General features: G+C 39.5%; 2 protein-coding genes, 1 long non-coding RNA gene and 1 other non-coding gene across 4 annotated transcripts; all 4 read left to right on the top strand.

The window, feature by feature from the left end:
- The first annotated feature begins 2,967 nt into the window (after positions 1-2,967).
- Positions 2,968-7,100, top strand: gcshb (glycine cleavage system protein H (aminomethyl carrier), b). The gene is made up of 5 exons (XM_085453823.1): positions 2,968-3,149; positions 4,169-4,248; positions 6,525-6,588; positions 6,684-6,815; positions 6,993-7,100. The coding sequence occupies exons 1-5, from the start codon at positions 3,008-3,010 to the stop codon at positions 7,085-7,087; spliced, it is 513 nt and encodes a 170-aa protein (XP_085309949.1). The 5' UTR covers positions 2,968-3,007; the 3' UTR covers positions 7,088-7,100.
- Positions 7,101-8,443: 1,343 nt separating this feature from the next.
- Positions 8,444-10,102, top strand: LOC146718680 (uncharacterized). The gene is made up of 2 exons (XR_014918267.1): positions 8,444-8,753; positions 9,410-10,102. It is a non-coding gene; the product is annotated as an uncharacterized LOC146718680 (long non-coding RNA).
- A 2,911-nt stretch (positions 10,103-13,013) lies between these two features.
- Positions 13,014-18,109, top strand: rpl13 (ribosomal protein L13). The gene is made up of 6 exons (XM_085453811.1): positions 13,014-13,096; positions 13,528-13,645; positions 14,478-14,619; positions 16,544-16,717; positions 17,446-17,502; positions 17,907-18,109. Exons 2-6 carry the CDS (start codon positions 13,542-13,544, stop codon positions 18,063-18,065), a joined length of 636 nt encoding a protein of 211 aa, XP_085309937.1. The 5' UTR covers positions 13,014-13,096; positions 13,528-13,541; the 3' UTR covers positions 18,066-18,109.
- LOC146718679 (small nucleolar RNA MBII-202) lies at positions 17,684-17,758 on the top strand. The gene has a single exon (XR_014921782.1). It is a non-coding gene; the product is annotated as a small nucleolar RNA MBII-202 (small nucleolar RNA).
- Positions 18,110-20,957: the final 2,848 nt, after the last annotated feature.

Here is a 20,957-nt window from a genome sequence, read left to right as displayed (position 1 = left end):
CAGAGAGTTGGGGAATGGCTGCAATCACAGCATTGTAAGATGGTGAAAGATGTATCCTTAGGCCCCCTCCTCGATTCAGAGATGGTCTTTCCCTTTTCACGTAAATGGCCTCCTTGACTCCGCACTCAAACCAGCGTTCCTCCAGGATTTGTACATCCTCATCATTGAAAGAGTGTCCACTGGCCAGTAGGTGTAAATAGACTGCAGAGTCCCGGCCTGACGAGGTGGCTCTTCTGTGTTGTGCCATCTGCTTCGCCAGAGGTTGTTTGGTTTCTCTGATGTATAAATCTTGGCACTTAACAGCGTACACTATGTTACTCTGTTTGTGTCGGGACACCCGATCCTTGGGGTGGACCAATTTTTGACGCAGCGTGTTTTGGGGTTTAAAAGCCACAGAGGCCCAGTGTTTAGAAAAAATGCATCTCAACTGAGTGGTCTTTGATCAGTGGGCCTTGATCAGTGGTTGTTGATCAATGGTTATGAGAATTTGCATAATTATGATGAAGGTGACCTCCCAGCCCACTGTTCCTTCAGTGAGCTAGTTTCAGTCATTATGCAAATGTACGTTTATGTTGACCTGCAGTCAGCTGAGACTGAAGAAGTCACTTGGATGAGTGAGGAAACGTTTCACCCACTGAAAACGCTACGTCCAGATGAACAGAATCAACTTTTGGAGATTTACTTACCTGGATGATTGAGAATGCATCAAGACTCTTTAAAAGAACATTTTAAATATTTGTTTACATGCAAGAAAAGTTAGGAAATTTAAAATAAACGGTTTTGGAGGAAGGTTGGATATTGTTTCTCAATCACTTTGTCTCCCTTTTGGAGCATCAAGTGTATATACCCTACTATCTTGTTTTCAGAGTATTTTGTGTTGTTGCTCTTGGCTTTAAAAAAAGTCCCTTTTCATGGTAGATTCAATCACCGGAGCTCTGTGTATGATCAATTTCATTTTAAGTGTCACCAAGCATTGGCTGGAGAGGGTAAAAACTCTTCTAGCTTGTGCCTTTTGAAAGTTTAAGATTAAGTTTACCTTCAAGGGCAAAAACAAGGCCCTGCTCTGTTTTTCTCACAAACAGCTCTGAGTCAAGAACCAATGACTTTTAATCTCTGTCACCCAGACTGTGGTCAAGAGCCAGAGGTTTCTGCAGTTGGGAGCTGTCAGTATTGAAGAAGAAAGCATTTTTTCCACTCCCATAATGTCCTGCTTAAACAAACTAGGCCTGCTCATACATTTAAGGTACGCCTTGATGTCCCCAACAACACTTCTGATCCAGAAGTGTTATTTATTTTATTTATGCTTTTAAAGTCAAAGTGCTCACATGCAAATAGAGAATCAGCAGTTGTTTCTGGACCAGTTGAGCTCCGGTGTAGGTTGAGCCTCAGCATCAGCTTGACAACCAGATCACTAATCTTTTCCCTACAAGCCAGTGCAGTGATGCCAGAGTTATGTTCATACATCAGACACTGAGACACCACAGCCTTCACAGCTGCACAGTCCCAGCAGCAGTTTTTCATTTTTTTATTGAGTAATTCTGTTTATACCACTGCTTTATATACTACCAAAGAAACTACAAAATCATTTTATTATTCTCTGTAGTCATGTTAAAAAAACAAAACAACAAAAAAACAAAACCTTTCTCCATAAAATGTACAAAGCAGTTGCAGGAGCAAACCTGTGTATAGTTTAAATGTAAACAGCTCATCATAAATTCATGCTGCACTCACAGGAAACAGAATCCACATAAGTGGACTGTTTCACTGAGATTTGCACAGCTGACGAGTATCAACCTTTATATGGAAAATTAGTTTTTTTTCATCAGGCAAAAGGTACTTTTGTTTGATTAGAAACATAGATTTTTGCCCATTGGATGAGCGCATTAATAGGAACAGTATAGTATAACTTATTACATTTATTTAAGTACTTTACTAAAGTACAGGTTAAATGTACCTGCACTTTATTTAGTATAAGTACATTTGCTTCTTCTCTAACATACTTTGTATGTAAATAGAGTACTTTGCGCACCATACTATTTATTTTACAGAATAAGTTACTTATTACTTTGCAGACAAACTGCAATTGCACAGATCAATCTACCCAGCAATACACGAGTAATTCAAACCGTCAGCAGCTGCAATGATCCAATAACGCATGAATCTGTTAAAAGTGTATTACTGGATTACTTGTTTTACAAAGTGGCAAGAAATATTTAAAATAAATGAAGAAATGCTTTATACTCAAGCAAAAATGTTATAATCATACTTCGGCTTTACAATCAAAATATATTTACACTGTTGTGAAGCACAACTTTTTTATGTAATAAATTTGTAAGACATAAGGAGCCTGATATTTTCTAGCATGTGATCACAATTCCCAGATAGCACTCATTGTTGTAGTTAGTTAATTTCAATAACAGGTGTTTAAAGTAATTTATAAATAAAATTTTAGTAAATATAAAAAGAAAACGTGTTTTTTTCACGGACTTGTTTCATGGACATTCTCCTCTTTTTTTTTTCTTCTTTTTGCCATTGCAAAAGAAATTCTCAGAAATTAAAGTCTTGGGGTCACCACCACCTCATATAAAATAAATCCTGGAAACGCCCCTGTTAAATAGGCTGCTATCCGACAGGTAAATTTTACGCAGGCACTTGAATATGTCAGTTTTATTTCAAACTAGAAAATTGCAGTTATTGATATTACTGTTATCGCGATTATTGTTTTAATATTATCGTTTTATACATTTTTTTCAATAGAAAGACAGAGCAAACGTAACAGCCATGTGCCGCCTTATCTACTGTACCTAAGTAGAACATGTAAGCATTTTCTTCTGACCCCATTAACTTTGAATAATTAGCATTTCTTTTTTTAAGTGTGCATTCACTCACTTTTGAGAGTTTTTTGGCCCCGGGTCTCTCACCTCCCACACCGTGTAGTGGGATGGTGCGCGCTCTCGCGGTCAAGTGATTCACTTTCGATCAAACTGTGGCTTCACACTGAGTGAAGATGGCGATGAGAGCAGCTCTGCGGTGCCTGTCTGCAAACTTTTCGCCCAGACTGCCTCAGCTCTCGCAGGTTTCAGCGACTCGGCTGCAGTGGAGAAGCGGCTCCCCGCGGACGCTGAGCACGTCCTCGGTCCTGTCTGCAGGTAAATATAATACATTTAAAAAATAATAATAATAATAACCCAGACTTGCCAAATGAGCTGTAATGGTACTACATGCGGGTTGCTCACACATTCCTGCCTGACTGTAATGGGTGGGAATAAAAGGGGTCACACAGTTTGTGTCACTTTCCCACAGGGCGGCAGAGAAAAGCGCGAGGAAAGACAACTAAAACGTTGTTTTAACTTTAAAGAAGCTTCACAGACCGAAGCTTACGTGCAGATAATTAGCCACCACATGTTATGCTGGCTAAAGGGTTCAGACGGCCGTATATATATTCTCTGTGAGAGGAGCACGAGCTCTAAATTGTGATGGTGACCAATTACCCGAGTCTCGTGCAGCCAGAAGCAGCTTGTTAAACAAAAGTCAGTGCTGGTACTGGGCATGAGCTACAAATGGCAGGGGAGGGATGACTATCATGTAGCTTTCATTAATTCTAAATCACAGACACCACCCTATCAGATATCCATACTTAAAAAAATATTCCTGAAGCAAATGAGTTACCAGAAAGCGTTTCTTGAGCCGTTTGCCTTGGCAGTTACTGTACTCCTTAGCAATCATCTTGCATAGTTCACTCTGGTTTGAACTTGTATTCTTCAGTGTTGGTCAGGTGCCAACACTGGAAGCTGTTGAGCCATTACAGTTCTCTCCTGCAGGGTAAACGCGACATGAGGAGCATTGAATCAAAATGGTTCAGTGTTTCTTTTCAAAACTGCAGCTCTGTCAGCTGTGGTTAGTGTTAAAGCAGTGATGGTGAAAATTGAAGATTTACCAAGCCAAAAAACGGGGATGTGACGTCCACACAAATGCCTCAAAGTTAGCTCTTGTAGACAGCACACAACTGGTGGGCTTCCCATTGATGTAACAGCTTGTCAAGAAATTGACGTATGCGAATCAAAAGCGTCATCACTGTTCCACTGGTTCATACTGTTATAATTTCATCTTTAAACATAATCATTTGATCTGTTCCAGACTAATTCTCCTTTTGTTTTTCTCTCTGTAGCATTAAAGTTCACAGATAAGCACGAGTGGGTGCAAGTGGAGGGTGGTGTTGGCATTGTTGGTATCAGCAATTATGCCCAGGTAGGTTTGTCTTTCTACTAATTTATGGCTCACGTGGTTCTGAGGTTTAACTATTACTATCTAAAAATAGCAATAAAATAGTCTGTAGAAAAATCTGCAGTGTGCACTTTAGAGCTGGTCTTTGCCCTCAACTGATGTGCTTTAACAGGCTAATTTAGTGCTTTTATGGCCAATGTTTGACACAATTGATCACTAGCATTGTGCAGGACTGGGCAGACACTTGGAGACATTCAAGGACTTGAATGTATACTGGAATATCTTTAAACATGAATCTAGCTTTTTAAAGAATCGTTATTACTGCTACCCCTCTTACACCTGACATACAGTGCTGTGAAAAAGTATCTGACCCCTTCACCTCTCTTTATTGTTGCATAGTTGCAACACGTCTGAGACTATCTAACAATCTGCGTAAATATTAAATGCAGTTTGATTTATTAAGGGACAAAATACAACCCAAACCTACCTGTGGAAATAAAAGTAATTGTCCCATAAGTCTTATAGCTGGTTTTTCCACCCTTGGAAGCAACACCTGCAATCAGTTTGCAATAACTGACACGAGGCTTTCACATCACTGTGAAGGAATTTTGGACAACTATTCTTTTCAGAATTGTTTTAAATCAGCCACATTGGAGGGCTTTGAACCATGGGCCTAGACTTGGAGGTCCTGATTCTCATTCCAGCCACATCACACTAATTTGCAGACCAACCCCAGTGAAAGCTGAAAGTTCTCGCTCGATGACTCTTAACAGAACCACATCATCTGCAAAAAGCAGAGATGAAATCCTGAGGCCACTGAACCTGACGCCGTCCAGGAGTTGGAGCCTTATTTCAGGAGTCATAGGATGCGAGGCAGGGTCCTGAGCAGATTACCAGCCAATCACAGGGCTAATGCAAACTCACTTCCACACCTGTGGTCACTAGTTAACCTAACAAGCTTCTGTGATCTGTGTAAGGAAACAGAAGCACGTGGAGGAAAGCCAGGCACAGGTAGAACACACACAAAGGCCCGGCTGATTGGGAGGTTCAAAGTAGGAGGTACTGCAGCAGAATGCCGTCTTTCTGAAATGTCATCAAATTCAAAATCTTTTCATTTTACCCATCCTTGCTTTTTCACTATTTCAATATAGCCTTAGGATGAGGCTTACAAAAGACTAATGAATCCATGAAACATCCATGTCTTTAAACTAAGAAACAACCCTGAAAATGTTTTTTGAATTCTTTCAGGGTTATTTTGTATTAATAAGCTGGAGGTAATTTAGTATAACATCGACAAGGTTGAGTTTCACATTTATGCTGTGAAAGCATTGTTAAAGCTAACTGTGGCAGGCAGCAGTTAATAAAAGTGTGGCAAAGCTAAAGCCAAATTTACAGTATATTCTGTTGCAGTACCCTCTACAGACTGCCAGCATTTTAAACCTATCTGGTGAAATCTTACTGTTTTGGCAACAAATTTCATGAACTGTCTAAAAGTAATTCCCAGAAATTGATTCCGTTCATCTGGACGTTGTGTTTTGTGTTTATCCTTCACTGAAAAGAGAAGAATTTGTGAGATTTCCTTACCTGGATGAAGCATGCATTAGAACAATTTAAAATAAAATGATCCATCCGTCCTCTTCTGCTTATCTGGGGCTAGGTTAAGGTGGCAGCAGCCTAAGCAGAGATGCCCAGACCTCCCACTCCCCAGCCACCAGCCACAGAGGCGTTCCCAGGCCAGGTGAGAGATGTAATCTCACCACACTGGGCCTGCTGTGGGGCCTTCTCTCGGTGGGACATGCCTGGAATACCTCAACCAGGAGGCATTCTAATCAGATCCCAGAATCACCTCAACTGGCTCCTTTCAATGTGGAGGAGCAGCAAGTCCACTCTGAGTCCCTTTCCTTCTGTGGATCCACCACCCCCAGGAGGTGCCGTAGGGGTCAGGCACAGGGTGGGCAGGGGTGGAGGCCCAGGCTCTGATTCTTGGCTATGTAAACTGGCTATTGGGACAATAAAATGATCCAGAACAGTAAAAACCAGACTGACAGTTTTCAGTACTGTGATCATTGAACACAGGGACTCTTTACTTTGAGCCATCCTGCTGTTGCTGACTGCTTATTAAAACAATAAACTGATTATAGTATTAGACCCCCCCTAAATAAGCGTTGTATTCCTACAGTGCTGTTAGATATTGAAGTACTGTATGAAGTTCTCTAAATCTTAAATAAAAAAAGATTCTTGGACAACCTCCATGTGGTTATCTATAATACTTTGTCATATAGTTTGTTTTGTCATTTTAGGAAGCATTAGGTGATGTGGTATACTGTGGACTCCCTGAAGTCGGCCAAAGACTTGAACAAATGGGTAAGAGCTGTGAATTTTTGACATATTTATCAAGTGATTGATTCTAGTCTTGAAATAAGAAGTGTTTTTCCTCTGTGTGTATATGTGTGTTGCAGATGAGTTTGGTGCACTGGAAAGTGTAAAGGCTGCCAGCGAGCTGTACTCACCATTAACAGGAGAGGTGACTGAAATCAACACAGAGCTGGCAGAAAATCCTGGACTTGTGAACAAAGATTGCTATGCAAAGGGTGAGCATTCACCACCCAATGTCGTACTTTGCCAGTACACTTGTCCTTGTGATTTCTCAGAATTGCAGGATAGAGGACAACCTGCCAAACCAGTATTACAAAGAAGTAAAATTACAGCTCGTTCTTTTCAGCAAGTACAGCTCTTGATTTTGAAATAAACAAACTCTTATCTTTCAGGATGGATAATCAAGATGACCATCGAAAAGCCCGAAGAACTTGATGGCCTCATGGATCAAGCTGCATATGATAAATTTGTCACATCACTTGAATAAAATTATAAACTCATTTTGCTTTGTAATTTAATCACAGTCAAAGATTAGTCCCTGCAAGGTTACTAACATGTAGTGTGTCACACTTATTCATCTGTGGTATTTATTCTAGTACCGGAATTGTGTCCTCAAACTAAAATACTCGACTACAAATGCTCAGTAACAGCTTCCACTTAGAAAGTTCCTTTTTGTTAAGCAACTAGCACATCTAAAGGGCTCTTAATCTCAAGATCTGTCCGTATTATTGGGTCTTGTTTGTGGTGCTTTGCTCCATTACCAATATACAGATGTGTTAAACAACTTGAACGTGCTGTTTCAAATCCATTTAATAAAATGTGGGCATTTTGTTTGGGTTGTTGTATTCAAACTTGGGAAATGAATCATTTCTCGCATTCTTGGCAAGGCAAGTAATCACAGAGGTGTGTATTGTGAACATGTAGGGACCTATTTGCGGGGCAAAAGTGACAGCACACCTTTAGCTGTAATATTTTTTGAAGCTCTTCAGACAGACACATTCAAACCAAATTGCTTCATATGAGCTGCCAGGACAGACTGCAGCTTTTTGTGTGTGTCTATTATAGTTTAAAATACTTTGACCTTTGCCTTCAGGTGATGATAGCCTGAGTTAGTCGAAGCTAGTTAATCAATGATTAATGCCGCAGTGGTTTTAAAATCAATGACTGAACAAAAACATGCACATTCAGGTTGATAATGAGAAGACTGTGATTGGTCTAAATAGGTTGTTTTCAGTTTATTCTTGCAGTGTGTTCACCACCAGTGTCTGCTGCTGACTGTAACAACCATTTTTCATATTCCTCCGTTGGATTGAAAAGGCCGGTTTGACCCTCAGTTGGCTTTTAAAACCTGGGAAAAACAGTTGTGATTGAGTAATGAGAGGAATTCAAAGCAGAAGATGGTAATGTTGTTGGGTTATTTTCTTTATTTAATTAGCTTCATGGACATTAGTGTCATTCTGCTGGTTTTCAAATGACTCCAACACCTTTGTAGGACTGCAGGTGGGGTAGTCCCTGAACATCTTTGTTTCCTCTTACAGAAACCTGTGCCTAATCTATATTATCTTCTACGGTGGCCCCTAGAGAACTCCAAAACACATGCAAACTAAAAAACACTTGCAAACTAAAAAGCACATGCAAACTCCAAAACACGTACAAACTCCAAAACGCTTGCAAAATCCAAAACGCTCGCAAACTAAAAAACACTTGCAAACTAAAAAACACTTGCAAACTAAAAAACACGTGCAAACTCCAAAACACGTACAAACTCCAAAACGCTTGCAAAATCCAAAACACTTGCAAAATCCAAAACACATGCAAATTCCAAAACACAACGGAAGTGCTCCAGGACGCTAGGGGCAGTGTTGAGCTTTTGTTACCTAGTAACTACACAAGCCAGGAAGTACCAATGACCGGATTTGGGGTTTGCAGCCTTAAAGGCCGCATTTTAAGGCCGATTACCTCACAGCGACAAGAGAAGGCTTTCCGAATTCCTGAAATGCGTCCTTAATTTCCCTGAATTTTAAGGATGGGTCGGTGTAGCCTTCATGGCCCAACATATCCCAGACTTCATAGTGCGGTGGTGGTGTGGATAATTTTGCCGAAAAAAAAAAAAAACAGTGGAAGCGGAGCGGAGGAAGAGTAAACTTTCAGAAGTAAGTACTGAATATTATGTCACTTATTAATGCGCAAATATTTTTTTTAATGAAGAACATGAAACCATTATTGTTGGCCACATGTCGGGAAAGTTGACATTAGCGATGTTTGTACTTTCAGAATTAACTTGGTTTTAAAGCCTTTACTTTAATAAATATATATATAGTCGACCTTAATCTTACAGAGATTGTGATGATTTTGTGGATAATTAAAGTCAGTCATATATCCACAAACACAACAAGCTGAAAGTCAGTGATGCTGCTCGGTTCGCAGCCCTGAATATCACGGCACAAGCAGGATTCACTGCACTGTTAACGTTAGCTATGTTATATTGCTGCCTCTGTTCGGTGGTGTCGAGCCAAACGGACTTTAACGTGTGTTTGAACGAGCTGACGGTTCACTCGTTAAGCTGAAAGAAAGATGCTTTAATCACAGCAGTCACACATGTGTCCACTGCACCATCTGGGAACTCTTCTTGTTTTGTAATAACACAAGCTAAATCCTCCTTCTTTTGTGCTGTTGTGTAGCAGTGTATACACCTGAGACTTTAACCTGTCTGTCTGTCCTGCACTCGCTCTCTTTTTCTTTCTCTCTGATTGTGGAATAAAAGTATGAACATGTGTTTATAAGTTACACTTGTGTTTGAATCCTGCAGCTTATCACACATTTGGTTTCCATGTGTGACAACTGCAAGTGTCCAGAGTGAGGACAGACTGAGGGACCCACTGCTGCACATCATCTGTGAGGCTTTGCATCCCTGATGATCCACCGAACTCAACAGTGTGTGAGGAAGAGGAGGAGGAAGAGCCAGCAGCAGCTGACAGATGGAGAGAATAGACAGACTGTTCCCTGTTTGTGAAGGACTGCTAGAAAAGTTTAACATAACTGTCTGTCCTGAATCAGTCTTATTAGGTAATGTTCAAATAATTTTATCCTCCCAGTGCTTTCAGTGTGGGAGAAAGTACTCAGGGCCTTCAAGTTACACACTATGAAAGGCAGCAACAAGTGTAATATTCAGAAACCTAAAGTATGTATCAGCAGCAGAATGGAGCTAAAAATAAATGTTTGTTCCACTTCTATGAAGCTTTGAGTATTTTGGATTAGTAGCACTGCTGTGTTTGTTGCATCATATTGCTGTAATTGTTTATATGCTTTATATATTCTGAGGTAAGTTGATCTATAGTGTTACATCATATTCTATAAGGATGTTATGTGTTTGTAGACTTTCTGCCCAGTTTGACCCATTTAGCAGAAGCCAGCCTGTTTAAGGCTCTGATATCTATTCTGTATGATTTAAAGCAGTTATGACATGGTCTGATTTTCTCACCCAATAAAGGAATATTTCATATATCAGTCTACTCTTCATTCTATCAGAAACAGTTATCACAGCTTGTACATTTTCTTTTTATAAATATATGTAAGCAATGAGCCAAATTTAGTAATGCCAACATGAAGGAACAACATTTGTCTCTTATATATGATACACCTATATATGCACTGTCAAAGATACTTGTCTTTGAGTGAAGATTTAAGGTGATAAGACATAACTGCAACTTGAATCTGTACTGAAGCTCAGTATTTGACACAGAGTTCATGTTCACTGCTGTAATAGCTAATAATGATTAATATAATAACTATAATATTGGCCATATTATATTTACATTACCAAAGTGATATGACTTTAGTCTCATGAACAACATTAGCTAATTCTTATTTACTAACTAATCTTAAATAACTGTTCAGTACAGAAATGAAGCCCAAAAATCATGTTTTACAGTCCTGTGGTCTCAGCCTCAGATACTTATCAAATCACACAAAGCTCTTGTAGAAACAAACAAACAAATGAACAAAATATATTCTCCTTCATTTCTGTCAAACCAAGTTGTATGACACGTTTCCAGCGGTTAGTATCATGGTTGCTAGGCAACCTGGGAAGCGCGACAGAGACTAGACCGTCCCATACAGACAAACTTGCAGTTTATTTTGCAAATAGAGCTCAACACTGCCCCTAGCGTCCTGGAGCACTTCCGTTGTGTTTTTGAGTTTGCAAGTGTTTTGGAGTTTGTACGTGTTTTGGAGTTTGCATGTGTTTTTGAGTTTGCAAGTGTTTTGGATTTTGCAAGTGTTTTGGAGTTTGTACGTGTTTTGGAGTTTGCATGTGTTTTTGAGTTTGTACGTGTTTTGGATTTTGCAAGTGTTTTGAAGTTTGTACGTGTTTTGGAGTTTGCATGTGCTTTTTAGTTTGCAAGTGTTTTTTAGTTTGCATGTGTTTTGGAATTCGCATGTGTTTTGGAGTTTGCAAGTGTTTTGGAGTTTGTACGTGCTTTGTTTCTAGGGGCCACCGTAATTTTCATATATTTACACTGCAAAAAAGGAAAAAGCAAATAAAAAAAATGGTGACTTTTTCCCCCCATGTAAATAAATCACCTTAACCTTTTATAGGACACTCATTCAAATAAAAGGAAACTCAAAATTTCAACCCAAGGGTGTTCTCAGAACATATTACAGCTGTATATTTATTATTATATTTATTAACTGACTGGAACTTTTCATAATTATAACATCCACACCAAAGTGCATTTCTGTCGATGCTCAAGCAACAGCTTCATGGGGAAGCTTATGTATGGTGGCATTCTCCAATAAGATGATACTTTCTTTCAATGACTTAAATTCATTCACTGACTTGAGCATATGTATACACCCAAATACAGGGTGTGCTGTTCTCTGACATGGTGATAGGATAGCTTCTGTAAAAGAGCCAAATAGACAGTTGCAAAATTCAATCAGAACTAAATAAACCACACACTGAATTACTACATTGATTTTAGAATTAATAAGACTCACAGTAAACATATATGCAATTTAAGAGCTTTATAGTAAAAAAATGAACACAATCACATATTACACTATTTTTTTTTTTATCTTGAAATTACTACAAGTGGTTTAAGCTTCTCACTGAGTGACTGTATAATGTTATACAAACTCGTGGGAGCTTATATGCTGCTCATTATGACTGTCATACGCTTATACCTAATAATTTATTTTTTAATTAAAAAAATGTTAACTGGATGCATCTGCTGCAGTTCAGCAGTTCTGTCTGAAAATTGATTTACCGACAGAACTGCTGAGTTCCTGAACTTGTACCTCTTTGTTGGATATGCCATATGCACCATGAGGTGCTGATGCAGTTGCCTTTTTTTGAACAGGCCCAGGTTTTAGCATGTTAATGCCTTATTATGCTACATATTACAATGAGGCTTTAGATAAAGTCAAGTACAAGGTCTGTTCTGAAAATAGCAAGATTACAAGGAAAACAGGCTCTTTAACAGCCTTTAATAGCAGGCTGATCGCTTTAATGAGGTAGAATATACCATAAAAGCATCCGACTGAAGATATTTCAACCAAAAAATAAAAATACTAACTGTATTAGAAAATACACTGATGTGAAAAAGCACTTTACCCCTTCCTAATCTCTTCTTGCTTTCTTTTTTAAATTAAGATTTCAGTTATTTTCTGTCAGAAAAACCTGAAGTAGAATGTCCAGCCATCAGTTCCATAACTCATAATTATGGTATATTCTCCTCATTAGCCTGTTATTAAAACACAGTTGTACTAGTTTAAAGATTAAATCTGTGTACATGTGGTTGGACATGAACTAAGGTATAGCCCTGAAAGTTTCGTGGGCACAATACAGTACGTTTTGATTTTTAAAAATATACATTTTTTTTTTTTACTGAATTTCTATACTTTGTTATGTTCATATGTTTTGGAAAATTGTTCAATCCTAACATTTTTCACAACTCGGTTCCTGCCATTAGTGATATTTTATGTTATAATTACAAATATAATCGATAGAACAAAGACATTGCTGATCCGTATGTAAGATACTGCAAACAAAAAACATTTTTGTGCATATTTCACTCAAGTTTCAGATCATTAAATCAAACAAATGTAATATTAGACAAAGATAACCCAAGTGAATACAAAAGGCACCCGTTAAATTATTTCATTTTCAAAGATGAAAAGTGCGATTCTCAAGCTACTAAAGCCTCAAACGACCCATTTCTATCCTTGCACGGTTTGTTAAGTGTCATTTTTCACTATCTGTATAGAAATGAAACTTAATGTTCACCGTGGCCTAGTATTGCTCATCTAAAGACGATATAAATTATTATTCTACACTAGATTACTTGAAGTACCGATTATGACTGACGTTTCCGTTTCCGTTTTTAAGGGGGTGAATGCTCCTTTACACACTCTTTGATTGGCTGGTTGTTACATATCCCACAATCCACCGCCTTACAACTTCCTTTTTCCTTTCGGCCATTTTCCTCCCTTGTAGGTATGTGAAGTTATCCTCCAAAGATTTTCAAAAATCCGTTTCAATCCTCGATTTTCTGTTTGTATTTGTGAGTTTAGCTTATAGTCTGAAAAAGTGCTTTTTGTCATCTTTTAAATAAGGTGATTATTATCATGATTTTTTTGTGTTAAATTGCTAAGTAGCTAATGTTTTTATGGAGATGACCGGTGAAGCGATGGCTGTCAGTAGCTATGTTTAAACACTGTCCTACTAAATAAAGATGAACCTACGTGAATGCCGAAATGGCGATGACAAATGGATTATTACATGTAGTAGTTTGTAAGGACATTATCGGGGCATGAAAGTAGCCGGACCCCTCGTTAATGCTTTAGCTTAGCATCTTAGCACTGTATGAAGCGGAGGTGCGCCGGCATGACGATCCGCTCATGTGTATGTGCCACGCTGTGTTGCAGGGAAGCAGGCAACCATGGCCCCCAGCCGGAATGGAATGATCCTGAACCCTCACTTTCACAAAGACTGGCAGAAAAGAGTGCGCACCTGGTTCAACCAGCCAGCCAGGAAGATCCGCAGGTGAGGACATGGACGTATGCTAACTTGAGCTAGCGTGCCCGTAAATGGTTAGCATCGAATTCGGTTCAAATGGTGGGAATTTTTGGCCCGTAAAGGATAACTAGACCATCCTGTGGAACCAGGATTCATCCCATGTGTACATCAATATAATATTTACATTGACAGACGTTTCTTATACTCTGTAGTTACCGTGTATTATGTGAACGTGCGTGTAACTGTCCCTCAGTCCCATGAGACATTATTAAACTATTAAATAAAACAAACTGAGAAAGTGGTTGAAGTAACTGTACCTTGTTTGATTTGAGCCACCACTTCAGCTGATCAAGCTGTTGGTCAAGCAGGACAGTCTTTACGATTTTGGCATATCTGTTTACCTGCAAAGTTATACTGAACTAAGCAGATACAGCAAACTTAATGTTTTTTGTTTTGCTTTTTTCTTCTTTTAATTGATATTGATATTTCACTGATTAGGTATAAGACTGAGGTTGGAGCATGACGCTGTAGTCTTAGAGCTGATGTAACTTTCTACTGTGAATCTTAGTAGACCCTACAACTGACTGGAGTCTTTTCTAGCAGTTAATGGTTTATGTGGCGCGTTATGCTATGTATTGTGTCCTGGTGTTTTACATGTGGTGTCAGCACTAGAAGTGAATGTTATGAGTGTCTTTTTTACTTTCCTATTTGGCAGTCTTTGTTTGGGTCAGTTACTTTTCAGAGGCAAACACATTTGTCCCTCAAGTACATCCTCCTTCGAGGAAGTTGTTCACTGTGAGTCCTTACAGATGTCTAAGAAGGTCTTTTGGTTGATCTAAACTTCCGACTTTTTCCTCAGGCGAAAGGCTCGTCAGGCTAAAGCTCGCCGCATTGCTCCTCGCCCTGTCGCTGGACCACTGAGGCCACAGGTTAGGTGTCCCACTATCAGGTACCATACCAAGGTTCGTTCCGGACGTGGCTTCACCCTCGAGGAACTGAAGGTACGATTATAGTTCTCTGTAAATGTTTCATTAGAAGGTAAAGCATATCTTTAATTTCTTTAGACCTAAAACTGTTAAAGTTACATGAAACATTCAGTGCGGCATTAATTAAAATGCACACTTGCACACAAGTGCTGCAGGCAAACTGATGTTTGGCAACTGTTTTGTCTGGTGGAAGTTTATTTCTATATCAAAATGAAGCGCTAGAGGCTAAAAACTTCAGAAGTGATATTTAGAGTTATTGTGGATGGAAACTTGAACAAACTATCAAGTCAAAGAACTGTGGCTGTAGAAGACCTTAATGATCTTGTCAACCTTTACCTTGGCAAAAATATCAGGTTCTCCCTGTATGAAGAAAGTAAATAAGCTTTAATCAGAAACTGCTGCGAGCGCGAGGGCTACTTTTGTTTTCTCAAGTTTTAGTGTTTTCATGCATGTGTAACCGTATAAATCAAATCATTTATCTGCCATAAAATTAATCATGAAGAGAGCTAAACTAAGAGTCTGATCAGCTAAGTAATGAATATCCATGAACTTTTAAGTCATAGCCAGCTGTGCTCTCATCATTGGCCATCGCTAGTAATAGGGCTGCCACGATTTGTCGACTAGTCACGATTACGTCGACTATCAAAATCGTCGACGACTGATTTAATAGTCGACGTGTCGTTTGAAGCTTTGTAAGATCGCAAAAGACGCAGGAATAATAGCAGGATTTAAGAGTGTAATAACGGACTGAAACAGAAGATGGCAGCACTGCATGTACAAGGATTCCAGCTGCCGTTAAACCCCGAAGAAGAAGAAGCAGCTGTGTCCCAGAATTCATAGCGCGGCCCAGCTTAGTTTCCAACAATGGCGGCAGCTAGTTAGTTTTAATGTTACTCTTATTATTCTTTCTGGGTCACAAAATAAACGTTTAACATATTTTCAGGCGAGAATGTAGCTGTGTAAACCTCAAATATCGGCTCAGTTTATCAGGACACCACATATTTTCAAAAGCGCTCCGACGTTTTCGGAGACGTCTGTTACCCACTAGCTCGATAGCTAGCCGGGGGCTAGGTCACTAGCGCCGTGAGAACACCGGACTCCCCGCAAATCGTTTTCAAACCCACCGCCGTCTTTCGCGACTCAGGTTAAATATATATGAGTCACTTAGATAAATTAAAAATGTTGTTGTTTGGCTTTTTTTTTTTTTTTTTTTTTTTTTAGTATTTTATTTGTTCCTGAGTAAATCGGTTTGGCTGAGATTAAAGTTATAGTTTTTACACAGCTGAATAAACGTCAAGCAGACAGCTGATTATCAGAAGTGTGAGATGCTGGAGAATATACCCCGGTGTCCTGTTATATTTTAGATAGCAAGGAGTTTATTAAACTTTACCGAAACAATCTGCAAATTTCATTAAAATTGAATAAACTATCATCTTGTCTTTATTTTTAGTTAGCACCTTAAAAGCTTAAAGCTGTAAGCTAATGATAGTTATATAAGCTGTAGTTTTACGTCCAGTGGATGATGATGATCTGATTAGTCGACTAATCGCAAAAATAATCGGTGACTAGTCGACTATCAAAATAATCGTTTGTGGCAGCCCTAGCTAGTAAGTGATCTTGTTTTTGCAAGTGACCCTGTATCCCATGGAACTATAAAATGTCTCCAGCAAGCGCGTTAACCATTGATGGCAGACGTGTTCAGGAATGTAACAACCACTTTGTTTTGCATCACAGCAGTTCAGATTATGACAAATCTCTGGACCTGCTGCATTTGCTTGATGAATACGTTGAACGCATTTTCTGAATGCTGAGATTTGTTATTTGAAAAGGAAGCGATTTTATGCTGACAGCTTGACATCAGTGTTTTATCATGTACAGGGCACGTGATCAAAATCAGAATTGTAAACGATCAAGTCCTCCTGTGCTAATGTTCCCGCAGGCGGCTGGCATCCACAAAAAGACGGCCCGCACCATTGGCATCTCAGTGGACCCTCGCCGCCGCAACAGATCCACAGAATCTCTTCAGGCCAATGTGCAGCGCCTGAAGGAGTACCGCTCCAAGCTCATCCTGTTCCCTAGGAAGGCTTCTGCCCCCAAGAAGGGAGACAGCACTGTAAGTTTTCACATGGCACACAAAGATTAGACTTTGGTGTTTCTCCTTGTTATTAATTTACTTTTTGTTTGTTTGGCTCATTTTCCTGAGGGGAAAAAAACAAGTGTTGAAGCATTCAACCAAAGCATGTGACCAGTAGGAGTTGGCTGTATATAGAAACTGAAAAAGCACAGTTTTGGAAGCCCTCTTTGGTGTGAATGTATCATTTCCTTATTTAAAATTACTTAAAAAATAATTTTAATGTATTAAAAAAATGGCTAAAATAAGACTTGCACATGCCTTTAAAATAAGACGCAGAAGAGATTATAGAGACTACAGCAGTTTTTTATGTGTTAAGGATAATTTGATATTTGAATACCTTTTCGGCTGCTTCCTTTAGACTCCATGGGATTTAAGGTTACCTAGGTAACCTGGGGACACGTCTGCTAATTATGAAATTCCGTTAAGCTTGGAAAATGAAGCGTACTGATGAAATTCAAGGTTTCTGTTAGATCATTATTAAAACATGCCGAATCAGCCGTGCATCAGTATAATAATTCCAGGCTGACTGCTGGAGATGAGCTGCACTCCCACATTCTGCCACCTTTAAATGTGAATATATAAGTACAATTCCCATTGGGGTGATTGAAATCAAACCAGACGGTCTTAATAAGCATTTATTTGATGCCCTAGTGAAAAGTCTTGCTGTCTGTTCCCTTTAAAAATATTTAACTGTTTTGTCATTTCAGGAGGAGGAACTCAAGATGGCCACTCAGCTCACTGGTCCAGTCATGCCCATCAGAACTGTAAGTGACAGCTCCTGCAAGGTTACCCTGTGTATCTGTTTATAGATGAGGATTAAGACGGCTGATGATAATTTGTTTTCACTGACGTTATTGGCCAGTTTTACCTGGACCAGTATTACAGAAGTAATGACTGATAAAAGATGCATTAACCGTCTGAACATTTTGCATTACAGCAGTCAGATGATGACAAATCTCCGGAATCTCTGTATTTCTTTGATGAAACACTTGAACCCTTTTTCTGATGACTGCTGTTCACAAAAATAAAAAATCAGCTAGAAAGCTGAACTGATTTTCACAAAATGTTAAATTCTCAAAATTAGACTCAGGCTTTTGGATTTGGAGAAAACCCTCATTTTGCAGTATTCGGTGTGTGTCTTAACCCTCATTTTGTTTTTCTTCTTTAGGTGCACAAGAAGGAGAAGGCCAGGGTTATCTCCGAGGATGAGAAGAACTTCAAGGCTTTCGCCAGCCTGCGTATGGCTCGCGCTAATGCTCGTCTATTCGGCATTCGTGCCAAGAGAGCCAAAGAGGCTGCTGAGCAGGACGTGGAGAAGAAGAAGTGAAAATAGTCACTATGGAACTTTGCAAAATAAAGTGTTTAAAAAGAGTAAGGTGTGAATGTCATGAATCTCATTTAGATTGACAGATGGCAGTTTTCTCGAGCTAATCATAGATAAGCTGGCAAAATTGTATTTCTTTGTCAGGGAGAGAGCCAAGTCGTGCGCTTCTGTCAGCAACATTACACACGAACACCACCAGGTTGCATTTCATAAAACCTGGAGAGGTGCTTGGAGAGCACGAGTGAAGGAAGAACTCGGTAGATAAATGTATTCTAATCAAATATTAAAAAAATGTCAGAACCTTGGAGGATGTCTTCACGGCAGTCCATTTCATAGTATAAAATCAGTTTAAAATAGCTGTTGGGTTACGACTGCTGTCTGATACGTGACAATATGCTGGATCTGAATATATTCCAAGTTTTTGCATTATAATGAGAGGAGAAAGAAACCCAGTTTGGGCACTAAGATTCAAACATCTATGAAAACACGAGTTAATCCAAAAACATGTTGATAGGGTCTTAATCCAGCAGGTGCTTTGGATGGCAGTCAGATATGTGGATACTAAAAACAGCCCACACGGCATTTAATTCACATCTGTGACTTGTGTCAAAGTTCAATTATTTTACTTTTTGTATTACATTTATGAGTCCTGGTCAGCTGCAGAGTAGATTGGTGGGGTTAAAAGTTGAGAGACCAGTCCCCAGTACAACACTGGGACACATCTGTCTGTAGTGCAGCAGCTGTGAACTTGCTCTAAATTTGGTTCAGCGTGTATAACTGACGCATTTACAACAGTAGGGGGCACTGTAGGTACAACATGTAGATCATTGATGCGGACTTCAAATAAATCGAGTAGTTCTAAATTAATATTCTTTTGTAATGTGTCAAACTTGATAATTTAATACTCTTAATCAGTGTATCAGTAACTCAGGAGTGGGAAATACTCCAGTTAAATCCTTCAGTTTTTTCTTAATGTGGCCCCAAAACAAAACTCAAGTTTAAAGCAGGGTTTAAGCCAGGAAGATCCTCTGAAAAAACTGATTGCTAAAATATTAAAAGACCTGTATATTATTTACAGCATGGCAATGCAAAGGTGAGTGGATATCAACAAAAGCCCGGAAAGAAGGTCAGGAGAGGTGGACGGTAATAGAAGACAGAAAGAAAGTTGGAAAGTTTTACATTGAACCGCTGCAGGAAAACAAAGCTGAATGTTAAATTCTCGACTTTTATCTGGCAGGCATGAACCAAGACTTATGTAAAGCCCTACTATTACAGCCGAGGCTCTGCACATTTTGCATTTTGTGTTCTGTGGGTGTTCTGATAAAATGAAATGAATAAATATACAAAACAACACCGGAGCAGAACAACACAAAATCTCGCTGATGGAGTGAGATTTCCTGCCTCCAATGCATTACTCACTACACTGTGAGGAAAGTGTCAAAGATTCTGTATGCTCAGCAAGTCAACGTACACAAGCTGGAAATAAAAAAGCAGGATGTGGGGGACTCCGTGCCCTTGAGTCTCCTTAAGAGTGTCTCTGTGGTCCTGCGGTCTGGACGTCCATAAATAATTCAGCTGATGAAGGTAAGTGGACAGTCAGGTTGGTTGGACAGGGGTGATTGATATGGCTGATAGGAGCTCAAATGGATGGTCATGTTAGTCGTATGATCGGGCTTTGCAAAATAACCGATACACAGAGAAAAAAAGCCTTTAGAAATATTGCTACCCCAACTAAATGGCTTATCTGCCATTTATGTGCAGTCATTTAATCAGGATGGACACATTCAACTATCACCGTGTCTCATTAATGGCCACTGGGATGAATTTCCTGTTTTACAATGCTGCATTAAATGCTTAACAAAATATAGATATTCTTATTGATTTCTGCCGGGAATCTCATTCCCTGCATTTTACCCATCCTGTGGATTAGGATAGAGGGCCCAGCCACCGGGCAGGAGAAGATTGTTAAGTCAATGTACCCCAGATCATAAAAAAGCCGCCCAGAGATGAGTGACTTTGTTTTTAGTTGATGGACAGAAATTCTTTTAACAACTTTAACAATCCCTTTAACTCCTTTATTCAGCAAGTAATCACACACTCACTACCTCAGATACACTTTTAAAGAATAAATCCATATCCCTGTCTCACCTTAATCTATAACTGTAGCGTGGAGAGCTGAATGAGCTGAATGTCTTCTTATTTTTTGCTGCTCAACAAAACATCTCACATTGACTGTTTGACGTCCAATTGCAGTCAGTGAGGCCGGGCATCCGGCAGTGTGAGCTTCTCTATGGTTTACCCTTTGTAAAAGGGGAACTGCAACCTTTTTGACCACAGTGTTAAAACGAGTCAAACATGACGCCTGGAGATTGCAGCTTCCATCACCGGTAAGAAAACTTTAGAATCAATAATGTCTTTGAAACCCTCTAAAAACCTTCCTGTGGACAGAAATACCTTCACTCAGTGGAGCTGCTGGTGGAAAATTTTACACAAATGCACTGAGGGAGCTTGACTAGACTAAAAAAAAAAATCTGAGTGCACCAGACCATGTGTAGAGATCCTCCTATTTGGGTTATTGTACATGCAATGTGGTCAGCAGCACCAAGGCAAGCATTGAATGTGACTGGGGAGAAGCAGCAGGGGGACTCGGAATAGATAATCCATGTGTAAATGCAGGGAACGTCCTGTGAGGTGCTCAACCGACACAGCAGCAGCAGATGGTCGTTGTTTGGAGCTGTGGCATAACAGGGCTCAGGTGTGTGCCCCAAAGCAGACGCTTAATACCACCTCTGAATACCCATGGAAGAAGAGGCAGTGAGGGTGAAAACTCCAGGAGAGATCTGCCTCTGTCGGAAAGCAGCCAGTGTGCGCGCGTTAAACACTGGCCGCTGATCC

This window comes from Copadichromis virginalis, linkage group LG1 (assembly GCF_057382275.1).
Source record: "Copadichromis virginalis isolate Kocher_CV1m ecotype Utaka linkage group LG1, C_Virginalis_male_GT1.1, whole genome shotgun sequence".
NCBI lineage: Eukaryota > Metazoa > Chordata > Actinopteri > Cichliformes > Cichlidae > Copadichromis > Copadichromis virginalis.
The sequence above is the reverse complement of the archived record's forward strand: the minus strand, read 5'-3'. Positions and strand labels throughout refer to the sequence as shown.

Excerpts from the sequence above, each read along its gene's own strand:
- gcshb (XM_085453823.1), top strand. The coding sequence starts at position 3,008 with ATGGCGATGAGAGCAGCTCTGCGGTGCCTGTCTGCAAACTTTTCGCCC. Across the intron at positions 4,249-6,524 it reads GTATCAGCAATTATGCCCAG|GAAGCATTAGGTGATGTGGT; the intron begins GTAGGTTTGTCT and ends TTGTCATTTTAG. Across the intron at positions 6,816-6,992 it reads CAAAGATTGCTATGCAAAGG|GATGGATAATCAAGATGACC; the intron begins GTGAGCATTCAC and ends CTTATCTTTCAG.
- rpl13 (XM_085453811.1), top strand. The coding sequence starts at position 13,542 with ATGGCCCCCAGCCGGAATGGAATGATCCTGAACCCTCACTTTCACAAA. Across the intron at positions 13,646-14,477 it reads CCAGCCAGGAAGATCCGCAG|GCGAAAGGCTCGTCAGGCTA; the intron begins GTGAGGACATGG and ends CTTTTTCCTCAG. Across the intron at positions 14,620-16,543 it reads TCACCCTCGAGGAACTGAAG|GCGGCTGGCATCCACAAAAA; the intron begins GTACGATTATAG and ends ATGTTCCCGCAG.